We start from the raw sequence: 15164 nt of genomic DNA on the forward strand, positions 1-15164 counted from the left end.
AAATGTAACTTTGGCTGCTATCATTTCACTGTTATTATGAAAAGGAAGACATCCGTTCGACAACTCATACAGCAACACTCCAAGAGACCAGACATTTGCTGGGACGGCTTGGAATCGACGTTGTGTCAAGATTTCAGGTGGGCAGTATCCCGGAACTCCTGTAAGAAAGACATTTGCACATTGTTGAGCTTTTTTTTTAAAGCATCATCAAATAATTAGTAAGTCACTACCTTCAGGTTTCCACATTCCCAAAATGCTCACCCCTGTATGTATTGCTCTCGTAGCCTTCACTACTAAATAGCTGACCGCAGCCAAAGTCTATCAGCTTGAGACCGCTGTATTCGTTGATAAACAGTAAATTCAGCGGATGAATGTCACTATGGAAAACACCATGACTGATGCAGTCTTGCACTGCATTCACAGCTCGAGACATCATGCGCAATGAAAACAAGTCACTCCAAGGTTCACTATACATTGCGACCGCCAAGGTCTCGCAGGGTTCCGGATACTCCATAATCAGAGTGAATTCACTGGGATGTTCAAACCAATCGTACAGTTGTACGACGTTCTCGCTTAAGGGTACTCGGCACATCAGCAGCAGCAGCGCCACTTCTGTAACGAGAGGTTCGGGACTCCCAGGCTAGAGAGAAGAAGCAGATAGAAGGTTAGCTGTGTAAAAATCTGAAGAAAACATCATTTTGAAATGTACTATTCTTTGATCTTTTTAGATGCGTTCAAAAGAGCCTTTTCAGCTCAAAAGTTATTTGGTGCCTCTAGGCTTATTTGTTGATCACATTTATACCTAATGCTTCCTACGGGTGTATTAACTACAGTAATCTGCACTTAAACAACTCAATACACATTCAGGTTTTGGCCAACTTACAATTTTAAGATAGCAAGAGTTGTCCATCTTGCTCATCCGCTTGATGGCAACCTGCACAAAAAAAAAAGACACAGTTTCAATAACAGTAACAGTATTCAAGCACCTGGCCTGGTACTAAGTATTAAACCATCTGTAAATTGTTTTAAATGTGTTTTGATGTGTAGGGCTGAACAAATATGGGCAGAACTCTTTACTGCCCTGGTACTTCAAAAAGCCTTTTAAAGGTATACATGTGAATTAAACATGGCACAATGGCCTTCATCATCACAGTATGCTAATGCCTATCTAGTGCAAGGGATTCATCAATATGCTGATTGAGGACTGTTGGGACACTCCAAGCACAGGATGGTTCTGTCGGGAGAGACAGAGGGCCCTATTTTAACGATCTGAAACGCAAGTGTCAAGCGCAAAGCGCAAGTAACTTTGTGGGCGGGTCTCGGCGCTGTTGCTATTTTCCCGGCGGGATAAATGACTCTTGCGCCAGGCGCAAATCTAAAAGGGGTTGGTCTGAAGTAGCTTCATTATTCATAGGTGTGGTTTGGGCGTAACGTGAAATAAACCAATCAGAGCGTCATCTCACATTCCCTTTAAGAGAAGACGCGCTTTTCCCATAGCGGATTGCTATTGTAACGGCGGATTTGCCAGGCGCGCGCCAGGAGCGGTTCACAAGGAGAGCAACGCTCTCGTCACGGCCGTAAAACACAGAGAAGTGACATTGAAATGGAGAAACCCACCCAAATTAACTTCGGTTAAACAGGCGTATGATAATTTGGTAAGTGTGGTAAATGTGTAAGCTAGATGTATGCTTTTATAATAAATTGTCTATCTATCTATCTATCTATCTATCTATCTATCTATCTATCTATCTATCTATCTAAATAATGTATGATTTGCAAAAATGAAAACTGCTGCTTCTGTGTAGATGAGAGAATCAAAGTGCGCGTTGTGCACACGCTACATTGATTATGGCCAAGCATGCGCCCTTAAAATAGCATATGAATAACATGCGCAACGCGCCACTGACTTTAAACTATTTTTTCCTGGTTAGTGGCGCAATTGTTTTCTAAACCTGCAAAATAGCATGAGGGAACGTTTGCGCCGGAACACGCCTCCTCTTTGCGCTGAACCGCCCCCGCGAGCGCAAGTGTATTTCCTAACTTACCGACGTGCTTCTGTGGAGGGAAAAGTCCGCTTTGCGCGGGTGCAAAATAGGAATGATACATGCGTCGGTGTACAAAGTCACTTGCGCTGGGTGCAAGATAGGGCCCAGGGTCTTTTGCACCTCAATGACACGTCTGTTGTACCATTTGCTTCACAGGACATACAGTACTATAGATGCTTTCAACTACATACTGTTTATGTACTACTGTGTTCTAATATGTAACTATGCCATGTTTGGTCTCATCTGACAGCTTATAAACTGAAATGAATGGTGGTGAATTTAATAGAGATATTAAAGTATCCTAATGTACAATCTAGGTACTATTGGTTAAACATGCATCACTACCCATTTGCCTCATCTTTTTGTTTCCTGTTGGTCGGTTTGGTGTTGGTATTCCACTCATGTTTAACAATGCTTTGCTCAGGGTATAAGAAGGAAAGGTAACTGTTGATCTAGGACAAAGGCTTTAACCCTGCCACTCCCGCACACCGGTGCGTAACCTTATACTACAAGAAAGTTTTCTATACAGTATGTTGTTCCATTCTACTGTCTGTATATTTAAACATGTAACTTAATAAATAACTTTGCCTGCTTTAAAGGCTTTGAGAATATTTCTTTTTATCACTGATTATGTTGAAAGTTAAAGTGATTATAACTTTCGTTATCTAAATGCTCAGGTTAAATCCTACGTTTTCCTATCAGTTCTAAGGAAGCCTTTAAAGAATAAGAGGTTAAAGAATAACAACAACTTTTAATGGAGTCAGATTAATTATATTGGAGTCAGATAAATATTTGAATTATACACGTCATCCTTCAACTGCCTTTTGTTCCGATTATTGGTTCATAATAGCAGCGTAAGCTTCCAGCCTTACAGATGCATGCAAGACCAAAATGTTTGTACAATTCAGAAAGATTTACCTTTCGGCCATCAAATTTGCGTGTTCCTGCGTACACCTTGCCATATCCTCCGGATCCAATTATCTCTTCCACGTCATAGAGACTCTCAAAGCACCCTGAAAAACAAACAGAAAAATATGAGACAATTATTAGCTTGCTAGATTCATTGTTTTATTTAAAAAATATCAGTGCTGGTCGAGCAACAGTAAATGTGACCAGGCATGTTAAAAACTTGACTCAGTTATGTATGAAATAGCAAAATCTCTTTCTGTAGACTTTGCACTGCCCAGCCTTATTTCAGTCTCACCTGTTGAGCTCTTCATCCATTGAAGTGTTGATGTCTCTGTTGGCTCGACAGGAACTTGACCCGGCAGCGGAGGACACAGAAACCCTTCGAGGCTGCCCGACCTGGATAAACCCTGTTCTTCCTCAGGGAGGGACGAAGCTGAAGATGACAAATTGTTACTTTGGTTTCACTTTATTTTGGTCCCTTTAAGACATTCTATACGTCTATAAGTAACATTGCACCTACATGTCTACTAACTCTTATTAGAGTATTAGTAGAGTATTAGTAGACTTTTAGGGTTAGAATAAATTGACATGTAGTTGAGAAGTTACTTATAGTCAGTAGAGTGTCTGTTGCTAGATCCATTGTTTTATTTAAAAAATGTCAGCGCTGGTCGAGAAAATAATATTATAATGGGAGAAATAAGGCTTGCACTACTATTACAGAAAAAGCTCCAGAACATAGGAAGAGACCTGTTGTGGAGCCTTTTATTCCTCCAGCAGATCCTGAACCATCGTCACCTGCTCCCGATCACTCCGGCGTCAAGCCAAATAATGGTAAATCATTATTTCTCCAACATTTTAAACAGTGTTATCTTGTTTTCCACTCAAAATAAGGCTTGTTTTTACAGAATATTAAAATTATTTCCCCCATTATAATATTATTTTCTCGTAAAATTTATTTAATTGTTTAGTTGGTCTCACGTCCTGTTGAATAACACGGGGAGGCGGGGCTTATGACCTGTACTAGGACCAGTCACCGGGGGGCGATCGAGACGTTTTGGCTTCACTTTTCAGGGCTTGTGCGGCACGCTTGGTCTTAATAAGTGAGTTGAGGGAGTCGTTCATTCAACCGATTCGTTCAAACAGTTGATTCATTCAGGAAAGAAGCAAGTGATTGTTCATTGAATCATTAAACTGATTCGTTCAAAACGTGGATTTCAGTCAAAAAAAAATCATCGCTGTCTGTTGCATTGAGACTCTGCTGGTTTCATTTAGAAATTCTCGTCGGTGAAATAAAGGGAAAACAAACAATACTTACAATATTGTTTATAAAATGTAACTCACAATGTTCATTTAGGCCCAGGGCCGGCGCTCCGCACACGCACATCACGCACTGCGCGTAGGGCACCAAGTGCTTGGGGGGGCACCAAAAAATCTGGGTCGTGAAAAATCATCACAATAGGGTACTAGTATAAATAACAAATAAAATATGTCTAAAGCATGTTAATAATGGGTTTAAGTGGTCGTTCAATGAGGGCTATTATATGTTGATCCGACGAAAATTATGTGTGTATTTAAGTGGTCCAGTGGTAGAACCACCAAGCATTTGTGCTTAGGGCACCCAAATGGCTAGCGCCGGCCCTGTTTAGGCCTATGATAACTAACAACATAATATGATATAAATATAAGACAAAAACTCATTTGGGAACACACCTATAACCAGAGGAGGGTAGTAACGAAGTACATTTACTTCGTTACATTTACTTGAGTATTTTTTTGGAAAAATTTTACTTTTAAGAGTAGATTTGAATGTGGGTACTTTTACTTTAACTCGAGTACATTTCTAATGAAAATTTTTTACTTTTACTTCGTTAAAGGGATCATACCCCTTTGACCATTCATAGAGAGGATATAAAACAGGTCACTTCATATAGGTATCTGGGTATCCACCTGGATAACCGCTTAAGCTGGAGTGACCATGTAGATTATGTTTGTTCCCGTTTACAGCAGAGACTGTATTTTTTACGCAGACTAAGGGTGTTTGGTGTCAGTCAGAATATTATGTTTTTATTTTATCAGGCAGTGATAGAAAGTGTCATCAGGTATGGAATGACAGCGTGGTTCGGCAATCTCTCCACACAGTCAAAATCAAAGTTGCAGCGCCTGGTACAGACTGCTATGAAGGTGATGGGGAGGACTGAAAAGCTCTCCCTTCAGTCCATTTATGAGCAGTCTGTACTTAAACAGGCGCAGAGAGTTCTGTCGGACCCGTCCCACATTCTTCGAAAGGAATATGAACTCTTGCCGTCTGGTAGAAGGTACAGAATACCAAAAACTAGACTGAACCGGTTTAAATACTCCTTCGTACCAGTTTCCACCAAAATTTTAAATCTAAATCTAAATTAGAAGTTGTGTGATGATTTGTATGAGATAGGCCGGAGGTATGTGCAATAATCTTGTGTGCTGTACTTTTTATTAATTTTTAACCTTAGTTATCTATATTTGTGTATATGTAGTTGTGTATTATTTCTATTTTCTATGTGTACTTATTGTTTGTAAAGGCAGCAATGGCACTAAGCACTTTTGAGTCCACAACAAATTTCCCCCAGGGGACAATAAAGTATAAAGTGGAAGTGGAAGTGGTTACGTTGGGCGACGTTCCTCTCGTTACTTTATTTTAATGCAATATGTGTTGTTAAATGCGTAGTTTATTCCAAGCACGCCGTGTCTTTTTTCTGGGCTTGAGCGATGCTCAATTCACAAATGAATCACTCTTTTGAGGCGATTCTGTTCAAAGACTTCATCAAACAAGTTGGCAGATCTGTCTAAATTGGTTCGCGAATCAGTTTGAATGATCTGTTCAGTTTCCTGCACGCACTGAATCGTCTGAAGCGATTTCAATTCACACTCGACTCGAGTCGTAACAGGAAGATTTAAGAACATCAAGAGCGTTGTGTGAAGTGGCCGTGGACCGACAGTACAGTCAAGTGAAAGCAAATCTGCAAATGCATCATATTTTTTGCCAGCGATGAAGATCTTTATTAGTTGAACATCTTCGTAAGCTGTCTGTGAATTAATGATTCCACAGGACGATATATTCACTTTCATTTCACTCAGGTAATACATTTTACAACCAAACAGATTATTACGCCACGATAGCACTACTAGAAAGTATGACATTACCCGTTTTTTGGACATATACATTAATTTATACATTAAATAAGCTACCATTGTCCACAGTTTATGAACACCCGCCATCCCGCGGTAGTGTGTGTGTATTGTGGCGCAGTGGCGTGTGAACTCGACTTGAAAACGAATGCCTTTGCCTGCCGTAGACACAGTTAACCAGTTTAAACATGCTTGCAGAAATATACATTTGATAATATTTTGGAGAACAGACAGAAGAAGATCCGTCAATGTTTTTTTGTTTTTTTGTGTGTTCAGATGTTCAGTATCAGTCATGAGCGCGAGCACATGTGAAGAGTTTTAACTCTTTCTTCTCTGTCAATTGCATGCCTTTGAATGCAACACTCTGCAGATTCACTTTATTTCGACATTGTCTAATAATCCAAATGTAGTTGTACATGGGCGTAGGTTTAGGGGGGGACGCTAGGTACTAGTCCCAATCAATATTTTGAGATGACAAATTTGTCCCCACCAATATTTAGCAAGCTCCTTTGAACTGCTATTTGGATCTTTGTGCTGCTATTTGGATCGATTCCAACGGCCAAAACAACGACAGTACAAGAAACGCCGTAATTTGATTGGCGGCGGTGTATCTGACAGGCTACACGCGCGGGCCGAGACTACTTTTGTGCTTGCACTGGCAGCGAGCGGGTGGTGTGTGTGTGTGTGTGCGCGCGCGCGTCAACGACGCCGATGGTAAGTTACCAGGGCTGTCTCTCTGCCACATACAAAGGCCAGAGTAAAACATTTTAATATTCCGTTTTTTGCCACTTTTTGTACTTTGTAGATAGATCAGCTATGCCACCCAAGAAGAAGAAAGGGGACATACGAAGCTTTTTCATAAAGCAGAGTGTAAGTAGGCAAAATAACTAGCCACACAAATAAACTAGCAGTAGTAGTGACTGACCAGGCTTTCAAATGCAGATTCTACTGTGGAAAATAGTATTGATTGGTGATAGTATGTGTTACCATGTTGTTACAGTTAAACCTAGCAGCAGCAATCTTTCAACTAAGGTTAAGAGTATTGATTAGGCTGTGCAGCACTGATAGACTCATAGAAGTCACGCTATCATGATAGAATGCTACGTTAGCAAGTCACTGAATGTTAATTAGCTGACCTTAACTTAGAATCTTGCAGTCAACATAAACCGTGGATCTGAGACATTTTTCGTTTCTACATTCTATTTATGTAATGTATTTGTGAGTGAGTGTAGCCTAATAATTTAATATTTAAGAATAGAATATATCAATAGAATTTGATATAGAATAGTAGATACAATTTTAGTATTAATGGAATACTGTAATCATGGATAATAATAATAATAATAGATAATAATAATGGATTTGTTGTGTTGAATGCATACTATGATACGTGTGTATTTTATTCATTTGTTCATTATTTAATTACATATAGAAAACTCATTCCAGGGGGAGGGGGAGGGGGATGTCCCCACCAAAGCTGAGGCCAAACCTACGCCCTTGTAGTTGTATAAGTTACTATTATACAAACCAAAGGACAGGCAATGATTTTCAGCCTACAGATGGCAGAAATAATGCAATTGTCTCTTCTGTTTTTTGTTGCAAAGATAGCCTATCTACTTATGATAATAATAGTCATTTAAATAAATAAAAAAATCTAAATAATATCATTTTAAATATATGACGACTTCAGATGCAAAAGCCTCTGAGTACCATCTGAAATTTTCTTCTAAAAGAAACCATGAATCAGGGTGGTTATAACTGGAGACTCACCATCTGTGTCTGGATGAACCTGTGATTCCTGCTCAGCCAAAAAAGGAAGCACTTTGGTTTGGAAGGACTGTTTCAGAGCCTTCCATCCTCTCTTGAACATGTTCTTCCCTTTTGCCTGTTTTTCTGCAAACAACAAATATTGATTAGAAACGTCTGTTTTATTAGCACAGATTACAGCTCAATGATTCACTAGTTCATGTTCCAAGAACACTAGAGAAATGGGCTATTTGCATATGGCCGCCATGTTGGATTTCCGATCTAGCAAGTTTGTGCAGACGCCAGTGCAGAGAGCCGGAGAAACCGGAGAATGATCTTTAATAGTTGTATAAAGAAAATTATACATCGCTTAAAATAATACTAAAACACACTTTACTGAACATGAAGAGAAAAATGGCGCGGACTCATGGTTCATGAACATACACAATGTCTGATTCCTGGACCAATTATGCCTACTGTAAATATACAAATATGTAAATATAACCACATTTTTAAAATAAAATATAGCACAGAAATATATAAAATAGAAATAAAAATATCCATTTAAAGAATCTTAAAAGACTTCAATCTTTTGATTTCTGATCTGCTGCAAACAGCAACAAGAAGTTACTTTACGTGATGTCAGAGGATCAGAATTATAGCCTAGTAGAAAAGTAGAAAATAACAGATGGCAGAAATATCAGGAAACAAAGGTAATAATGACTCACTGTCATCCAGATCACAACTGGAGAGCTCTGGCACAGGCAGCATTTCAGGAACGACAGGATCTGCATGCTGTTTTCTCTTAATCTTGGATGGACCTGGCACACACAGATCTTCACACACCTGTCCTGGCAGGCACATCATCATCTCATGATCCACAGGATATGTGTCCGGCATTTGCTCCATCTTGGAGGGACCTGGCATAAAAGAAGATGTGTTTTTATCTCAAAATATCTTAAAGAACAGTTGAGTATTGCAATAAGGGAATGTCACACCATAAGACACATTTACAGTACAGTTTACAGGGTTTCTGCACACTTTTTAAATTCAAATGTAAGGCTTTTTAAGACCCGAAAAAAATCTAAATTAATACCGTGCATTAGGAGTGTGCAATATTGACAAAATATGTCTCGATAATTTCAAAGTTTTGTTGATAATAATTAGACAATATTTTACTGATTGAGTTTTTTGTGCTTGGTGCCATGGCTGGTTTAGGCCTGTTGTTGACAGCTGACTGACGAAGATATTCATATTTTTCATATTCTATGAAGTGGTCAGTTCACAGCAGTGACAGAAATTAACATTTTATATTAAGGGGTAATATTTGCCACCTCAAATTTATTTCCAGGGGCATTTTCACCTATATATGGACATTTGTAGATGTATGCATCACCTTTTATGTCAAATTATAACATTTCAATTAAATTCTATTAGAATAATAACACAATACCAATGTTAACAGTCAAATTAAATCATTAAATCAAAATCCATCTTTGCAGTTCAGAGGTGACAAAGAAGCGGCTTCAGATCTGACATTAATATATTTACACTGCATTAACAATTGCATAAATAAAAATTTGAGATTGTTGTTGATGCTGTTGTTTTATTCAATATTTAAATATGAACTGATTTCTAATTTTAATGTTCTAATTAAAGGTTACTTTAAATGTGAAACTAAAACTGCCAGTAGGTGGCGGCAAGTCACTGTTGATTCGTTCAAAACGTGAATTTCAGTCCATTGAGACTCTGCTGGTTTCATTTTGAAATTCTCGTCGGTGAAATAAAGGGAAAACAAACAATACTGACAATATTGTTTATAAAATGTAACTCACAATGTTAATTTATTGTTAATTTAACTGTTATATAAAATATCACACTTGCAATTGTGCACGGAAAACGGAACTCTTGCTGATGTGATATTGTAGGCCTATGGGGGGGGGCAGTCATGGCCTATGGGGGGGGGGCAGTCATGGCCTATGGGGGGGGGGGGGGGGGGCAGTCATGGCCTATGGGGGGGGGGGGGGGGGCAGTCATGGCCTATGGGGGGGGGGGGGGGGGGGGGCAGTCATGGCCTATGGGGGGGGGGGCAGTCATGGCCTACGGGGGGGGGGGGGCAGTCATGGCCTAGTGGTTAGGGAGTTGAACTGGTAACACAAAGGTTGCTGGTTCGATTCCAGAACCGGTGGGAAATGACTGAGGTGCCCTTGAGCAAGGCACCTAACCCCTTATCGCTCCCCGGGCGCCACACAAAGGCTGCCCGCTGCTCTGGGTGTGTGTATCCACGTTTGCAGTGTGTGTGTGTGTTAACTACTCACTACTCTGCTCCTAATGTGTGTGCATTAACTTGGATGGGTTAAATGCAGAGGTCAAATTCCAAGTATGGGTTACCATACTTGGCCGTCACGTGTCACTTCACTTCACTGATAACTAACAACATAATATGATATAAATATAAGACAAAAACTCATTTGGGAACACACCTATAACTGCACACATCACGCAGTGAACGCACGAGAGAGAAAAAACGATGTCAGCTCGCAGTGCCTCGCACATCGTTAAAACAATAATTACAATATCACAATGGACAACACACATCACACACCACTATGCACATAAAGAATGAACTTAGAATTGAACATGACATTTACCAACTTGCTTCTCCTGTTTTCGCGTGCAGGAGACAGACGTAATGCTGCCGCGAATGTGACGCGAAATGTCACGTGAACAAGCAAATCCACAAAGAAAGAATAATAAATAAAAAAATACGCTATTAAATTAGTTTTAATTTGGAAACATTTAGATATGTCTAATTCAATTTGCTTTCATAAGTAAAAATAAGACTTTTTATGGCCTTAAATAAAAAAAAATCTAATTTAAGACTTTTTAAGGATCCGCGGACACCCTGGTTTAGTAAAAATGTTTGTTTTTTAAATTTACCAAGTTAGTGATGTTTCTCAAATATCAGACTTCACTACATAAATAGCTGCTCCCGAACGAGCTGGATGGCGCCTTGCATGGCTGACACCGCCGTCAGTGTATGAATGAGTGAGTGAATGGGTGAATGTGAGGCTATAAGTAAAGCGCTTTGGTGGCCATAGGTCTGTGAAAGCGCTATATAAATGCAGTCCATTTACCATTTACCATAAATATGTTTTCTTGTGTGTTTAATTTTTTTTTTACTGCATATTTGAGGAGCCAAAACTGGAGACTCACCATCTGTGCCGGCTGGCGGCTCTTCACTGGATGTGTCTGGATGAACCTGGTATTCCTGCTCAGCCACAAAAGGATGCACTTTGTTTTTGGTTTGGAAGGACTGTTTCAGAGTCTTCCATCCTCTCTTGAACATGTTCTTCCCTTTTGCCAGTTTTTCTGCAAACAACAAATATTGATTAGAAACGTCTGTTTTATTAGCACAGATTACAGCTCAATGATTCACTAGTTCATGTTCCAAGAACACTAGAGAAATGGGCTATTTGCATATGGCCGCCATGTTGGATTTCCGATCTAGCAAGTTTGTGCAGACGCCAGTGCAGAGAGCCGGAGAAACCGGAGAATGATCTTTAATAGTTGTATAAAGAAAATGATACATCGCTTAAAATAATACTAAAACACACTTTACTGAACATGAAGAGAAAAATGGCGCGGACTCATGGTTCATTGAACATACACAATGTCTGATTCCTGGACCAATTATGCCTACTGTAAATATACAAATATATAAATATAACCAAATTTAAAAAATAAAATATAGCACAGAAATATATAAAATAGAAATAAAAATATCCATTTAAAGAATCTTAAGACTTCAATCTTTTGATTTCAATCTTCACTCATATTAAAATGGTGTGATTTTCAGCAGTTTTGAAAGGATGACAACAAAGATTGTCTCATATTTATTGAAAATATTCTTAGTTTTTTGTTATGTCACACCAAAAGACACATTTACAGTACAGTTGAGTAAAAATAGTTTTTTTTTAATTGACCAAGTTAGTGATGTTTCTCAAATATCAGACTTCACTACATAAATATGTTTTTTTGTGTGATTAATTTTTTTTTTACTGCATATTTGAGGAGTCAACAGGAGTAGAGAAGGAAAAATGAAGACTAACACCAGAAACATCAGGCTGAAATGGCCATGAATCAGGGTGGTTATAACTGGAGACTCACCTGGATGAACCTGTGACTCCTGCTCAGCCACAAAAGGAAGCACTTTGGTTTTAGTTTGGTTGGACTGTTTCAGAGCCTTCCATCCTCTCTTGAAGCTCTTCCTCCATTTTGCCTGTTTTTCTGCAAAACAACAAATATTGATTAGAAACGTCTGTTTTATTAGCACAGATTACAGCTCAATGATTCACTAGTTCATGTTCCAAGAACACTAGAGAAATGGGCTAGTTGCATATGGCCACCATGTTGAATTTCCGATCTAAAAAATGTTTAAGGACAGCATAATTTCGTCTATTTAACGGAACATGACTTTAAAGTCCTGACTTGTATTATCTTAGAGCTATTTCCATATGGACATTTTGGTCCCGTTCAGCCTGTCGGCGGTTGTTATTCGCTATAACATCCGCCTCGCTATACATTAAGTTACCCCGGCCTTACTTAAGTATGTGTTAGTTCTGAATGATGTGTATTAACTCAGTACCTGTTGGGTGGTCCTCCAAATGGACTCTCAGGTCCAGTGGGCAGTTTGCAGACATGATATCAGATGCTGACACTGTCTCCACACAGCAGTTGTTTACAGTTTTAGACTGCATTTGAACTCTTCGTCCGCTAGTGACTCTGAACTACTGTTATGATGATCACTTGAATTGAAGAATCTGAACTGAACTGAAGAATATAGTAAATATATATTAAATGACACCGTATTCTGTCAGATTCTGAATCGCAATGAGCTTTGTAGACTCTATTTGACTGATTCTGATAATCGCTACTGACCTGAACAACTCAGTGACGTCATAAGGAACTGGCGCTGCCTGTGACGCCACAGCTGCTGCTTTTTTGGAAAAAAATAAATGTAATAATTTACTCGCCCTCACATGACTTAAGATATTTTAAACTAAATCTCAGAGATGTCTGTCCCTCCATTGAAATTCTTTTCACCCAAATTCTCAGGAGTACGGAAGCCCTGAAACGCAACGTAACAAAAATAAATAAATAAAAATCCGTACATGTTTTTTTTTTGGTTGTTTTTTTGGGAGAATAAAGTCGAAATATTATGAGAATAAAGTCGACGTAAAATATAGGTTGGATATATAATTAATATAACAAAAGCTTATGTAAAAAGCATGTTGTTTAGTACCAATATGTCAATACAGATGTTGAGCAATATTAGATTTTTTTTTAAATAAAATAATGTTTAAATAAAAGACAACAGACTGATTATTGTGCTGATACTAGTAAAATCTATTTATTTGAAATATGTTTTTACTACTTCCAGCTGCTTATTCAAACTGATTAGATAAAATAGAAATACAATCATGATACATTGGCACTCTTACAATGATCTACATTAAATTACAATATAAACACAATAAGATACATTGTCATAATTCATTAACAGTGGATCATAAGCAATCACTTGACGTAGGTGTGCAGTAAGCTATTCATTGCTGCTCTGAAACAGTGCGCCACTATAGAGCCCACAACCACACCATATTTTTTTTTTTACTTTGAAATATGTAGCGCTCACATTTATTTAAATAATAGCCTTTTGAAGTTTATTAAACACATTAAGTCATTCTTTCTTTTATAACCCCTAAACACCTCTTAAAATAACAACTAACACTATTTTATAGGCTACCATTTAAGATATTTAAGAGTTTTTTATGATCTTAAATTATTCTTATTCTTACCAGATGTTATGGTCCTTGGACTGGGAGGCAAACATGTTCATTTTATGCCCGCAGTTCTTGCATTTAATTTTGCATTTCAACAAGCCAATCTTTTGCAACCATTTTATTAACTTTAAAGACGATTTTTTGGTTTCTCCAACATAAACTTTGTTCAAAAGTTTCATCTCCAGTGAATACATCGAACCAGCGGCTCGAGCCATGCATTTTACCCGCGCAAAGGCACGGAGGGGAAATACCGAGGGAAAAGAAGGAGAAGAAGTTTCCATACACAAAAGTGTTAAGTTGTGCTTATAAATGTGAAATGTGTTGGTGTTAGTGTGTGTGCTACCAAACATAACGCTGATATTTCTCGTGACGCGATTGCATACAAGTTGACACAAATTCGCTCTGGGCGACGCGATAACGAGTTAACGTTAATAGTCATGTGCCTCAACAAGTAAATAACATAATGATACATTTGCAAATCATTAGCTAATTATTAATTAAAGCTGACACTGGACGTTTAAGTGCATAACTTTGACCAATTGTGGTGATTAACTCATTAATTTACACTATTAGTTAATAAAATACGTTATTAAGGAATACACAATCACACAATTAATAGCAATTCATTTATTACTTAATCATATAGACTCTTTATTAGTTGCTGATGCAGTAATCATTAATCAATGGTTTAGTTCTTTATGAGTCATACATGAACTCATGATTATATGTGCATTAGTTAAACATAAATTAATGCATATTAGTGCACACGTATTACCCCAAATTTAACATGGTATCCCTAACTTTAGTTTTAATCTTCTCCACAATGCCGATATCCCTCCTCTTCCTGAGTTGGATACTCAGTGTTGGGAGTAATGCATTACCAAGTAATTAGTGTAATTTAATGACTTTCCTTTGGAAAAGTAAAGTAAGGGATTACTCTCAATTCTTCTGTAATTTAATTATAGTTAAGTTACTTCTGATGTAATTGCATTAAATACTTCTTATAGACTATAGAACAATGAAACAATAGTGGATTTAACATCAAAATTTAACTTAAAATATATGTTTTTAATGTAACCTTGTACCTTTAAATACTTTTGTCAGTTCAATAATAATTTATGCAATTTTATATTATTTATTTGAAATAATCAAAAAAAAGCAGTTTCATGTATGTTGTTGTTGTTGTTGTTGTTGCAACTGGTCAACGTTGATATGGGATTTATATAATGCAATGCAATTAATGCAATGCTTTTTAGAGGGAATAATTAGAGTAACTTACCCAACACTAGGGATAGGTGGTGGTTATTGTAAAAACTGTTGCTTAACCATGTTAAAACCAAGCTAAAAAAAAAAAAGTTTCTTACCCTCTGTCTTGAGTTATCTTCTGATAATTGACAACAATAATAGAGACCAGGGAAACCTGTTGTGTCTTGTGGATATAAACATAATGCAAACA

General features: G+C 37.9%; 1 protein-coding gene across 1 annotated transcript; it reads right to left on the reverse strand.

The window, feature by feature from the left end:
* Positions 1 to 232: 232 nt before the first annotated feature.
* LOC309487601 (uncharacterized protein) lies at positions 233 to 12594 on the reverse strand (the record flags this gene model as incomplete). Its single annotated transcript, XM_082155324.1, has 9 exons — positions 12514 to 12594; positions 12036 to 12155; positions 11082 to 11237; positions 8594 to 8785; positions 7890 to 8012; positions 3250 to 3387; positions 2964 to 3058; positions 884 to 934; positions 233 to 640 (listed from the first exon to the last, which is right to left on the reverse strand). The coding sequence occupies exons 1-9, from the start codon at positions 12566 to 12568 to the stop codon at positions 233 to 235; spliced, it is 1338 nt and encodes a 445-aa protein (XP_082011450.1). The 5' UTR covers positions 12569 to 12594.
* Positions 12595 to 15164: the final 2570 nt, after the last annotated feature.

This window comes from Leuciscus leuciscus, assembly GCF_965113295.1.
Source record: "Leuciscus leuciscus genome assembly, chromosome: 23".
Classification (NCBI taxonomy): Eukaryota; Metazoa; Chordata; class Actinopteri; order Cypriniformes; family Leuciscidae; genus Leuciscus; species Leuciscus leuciscus.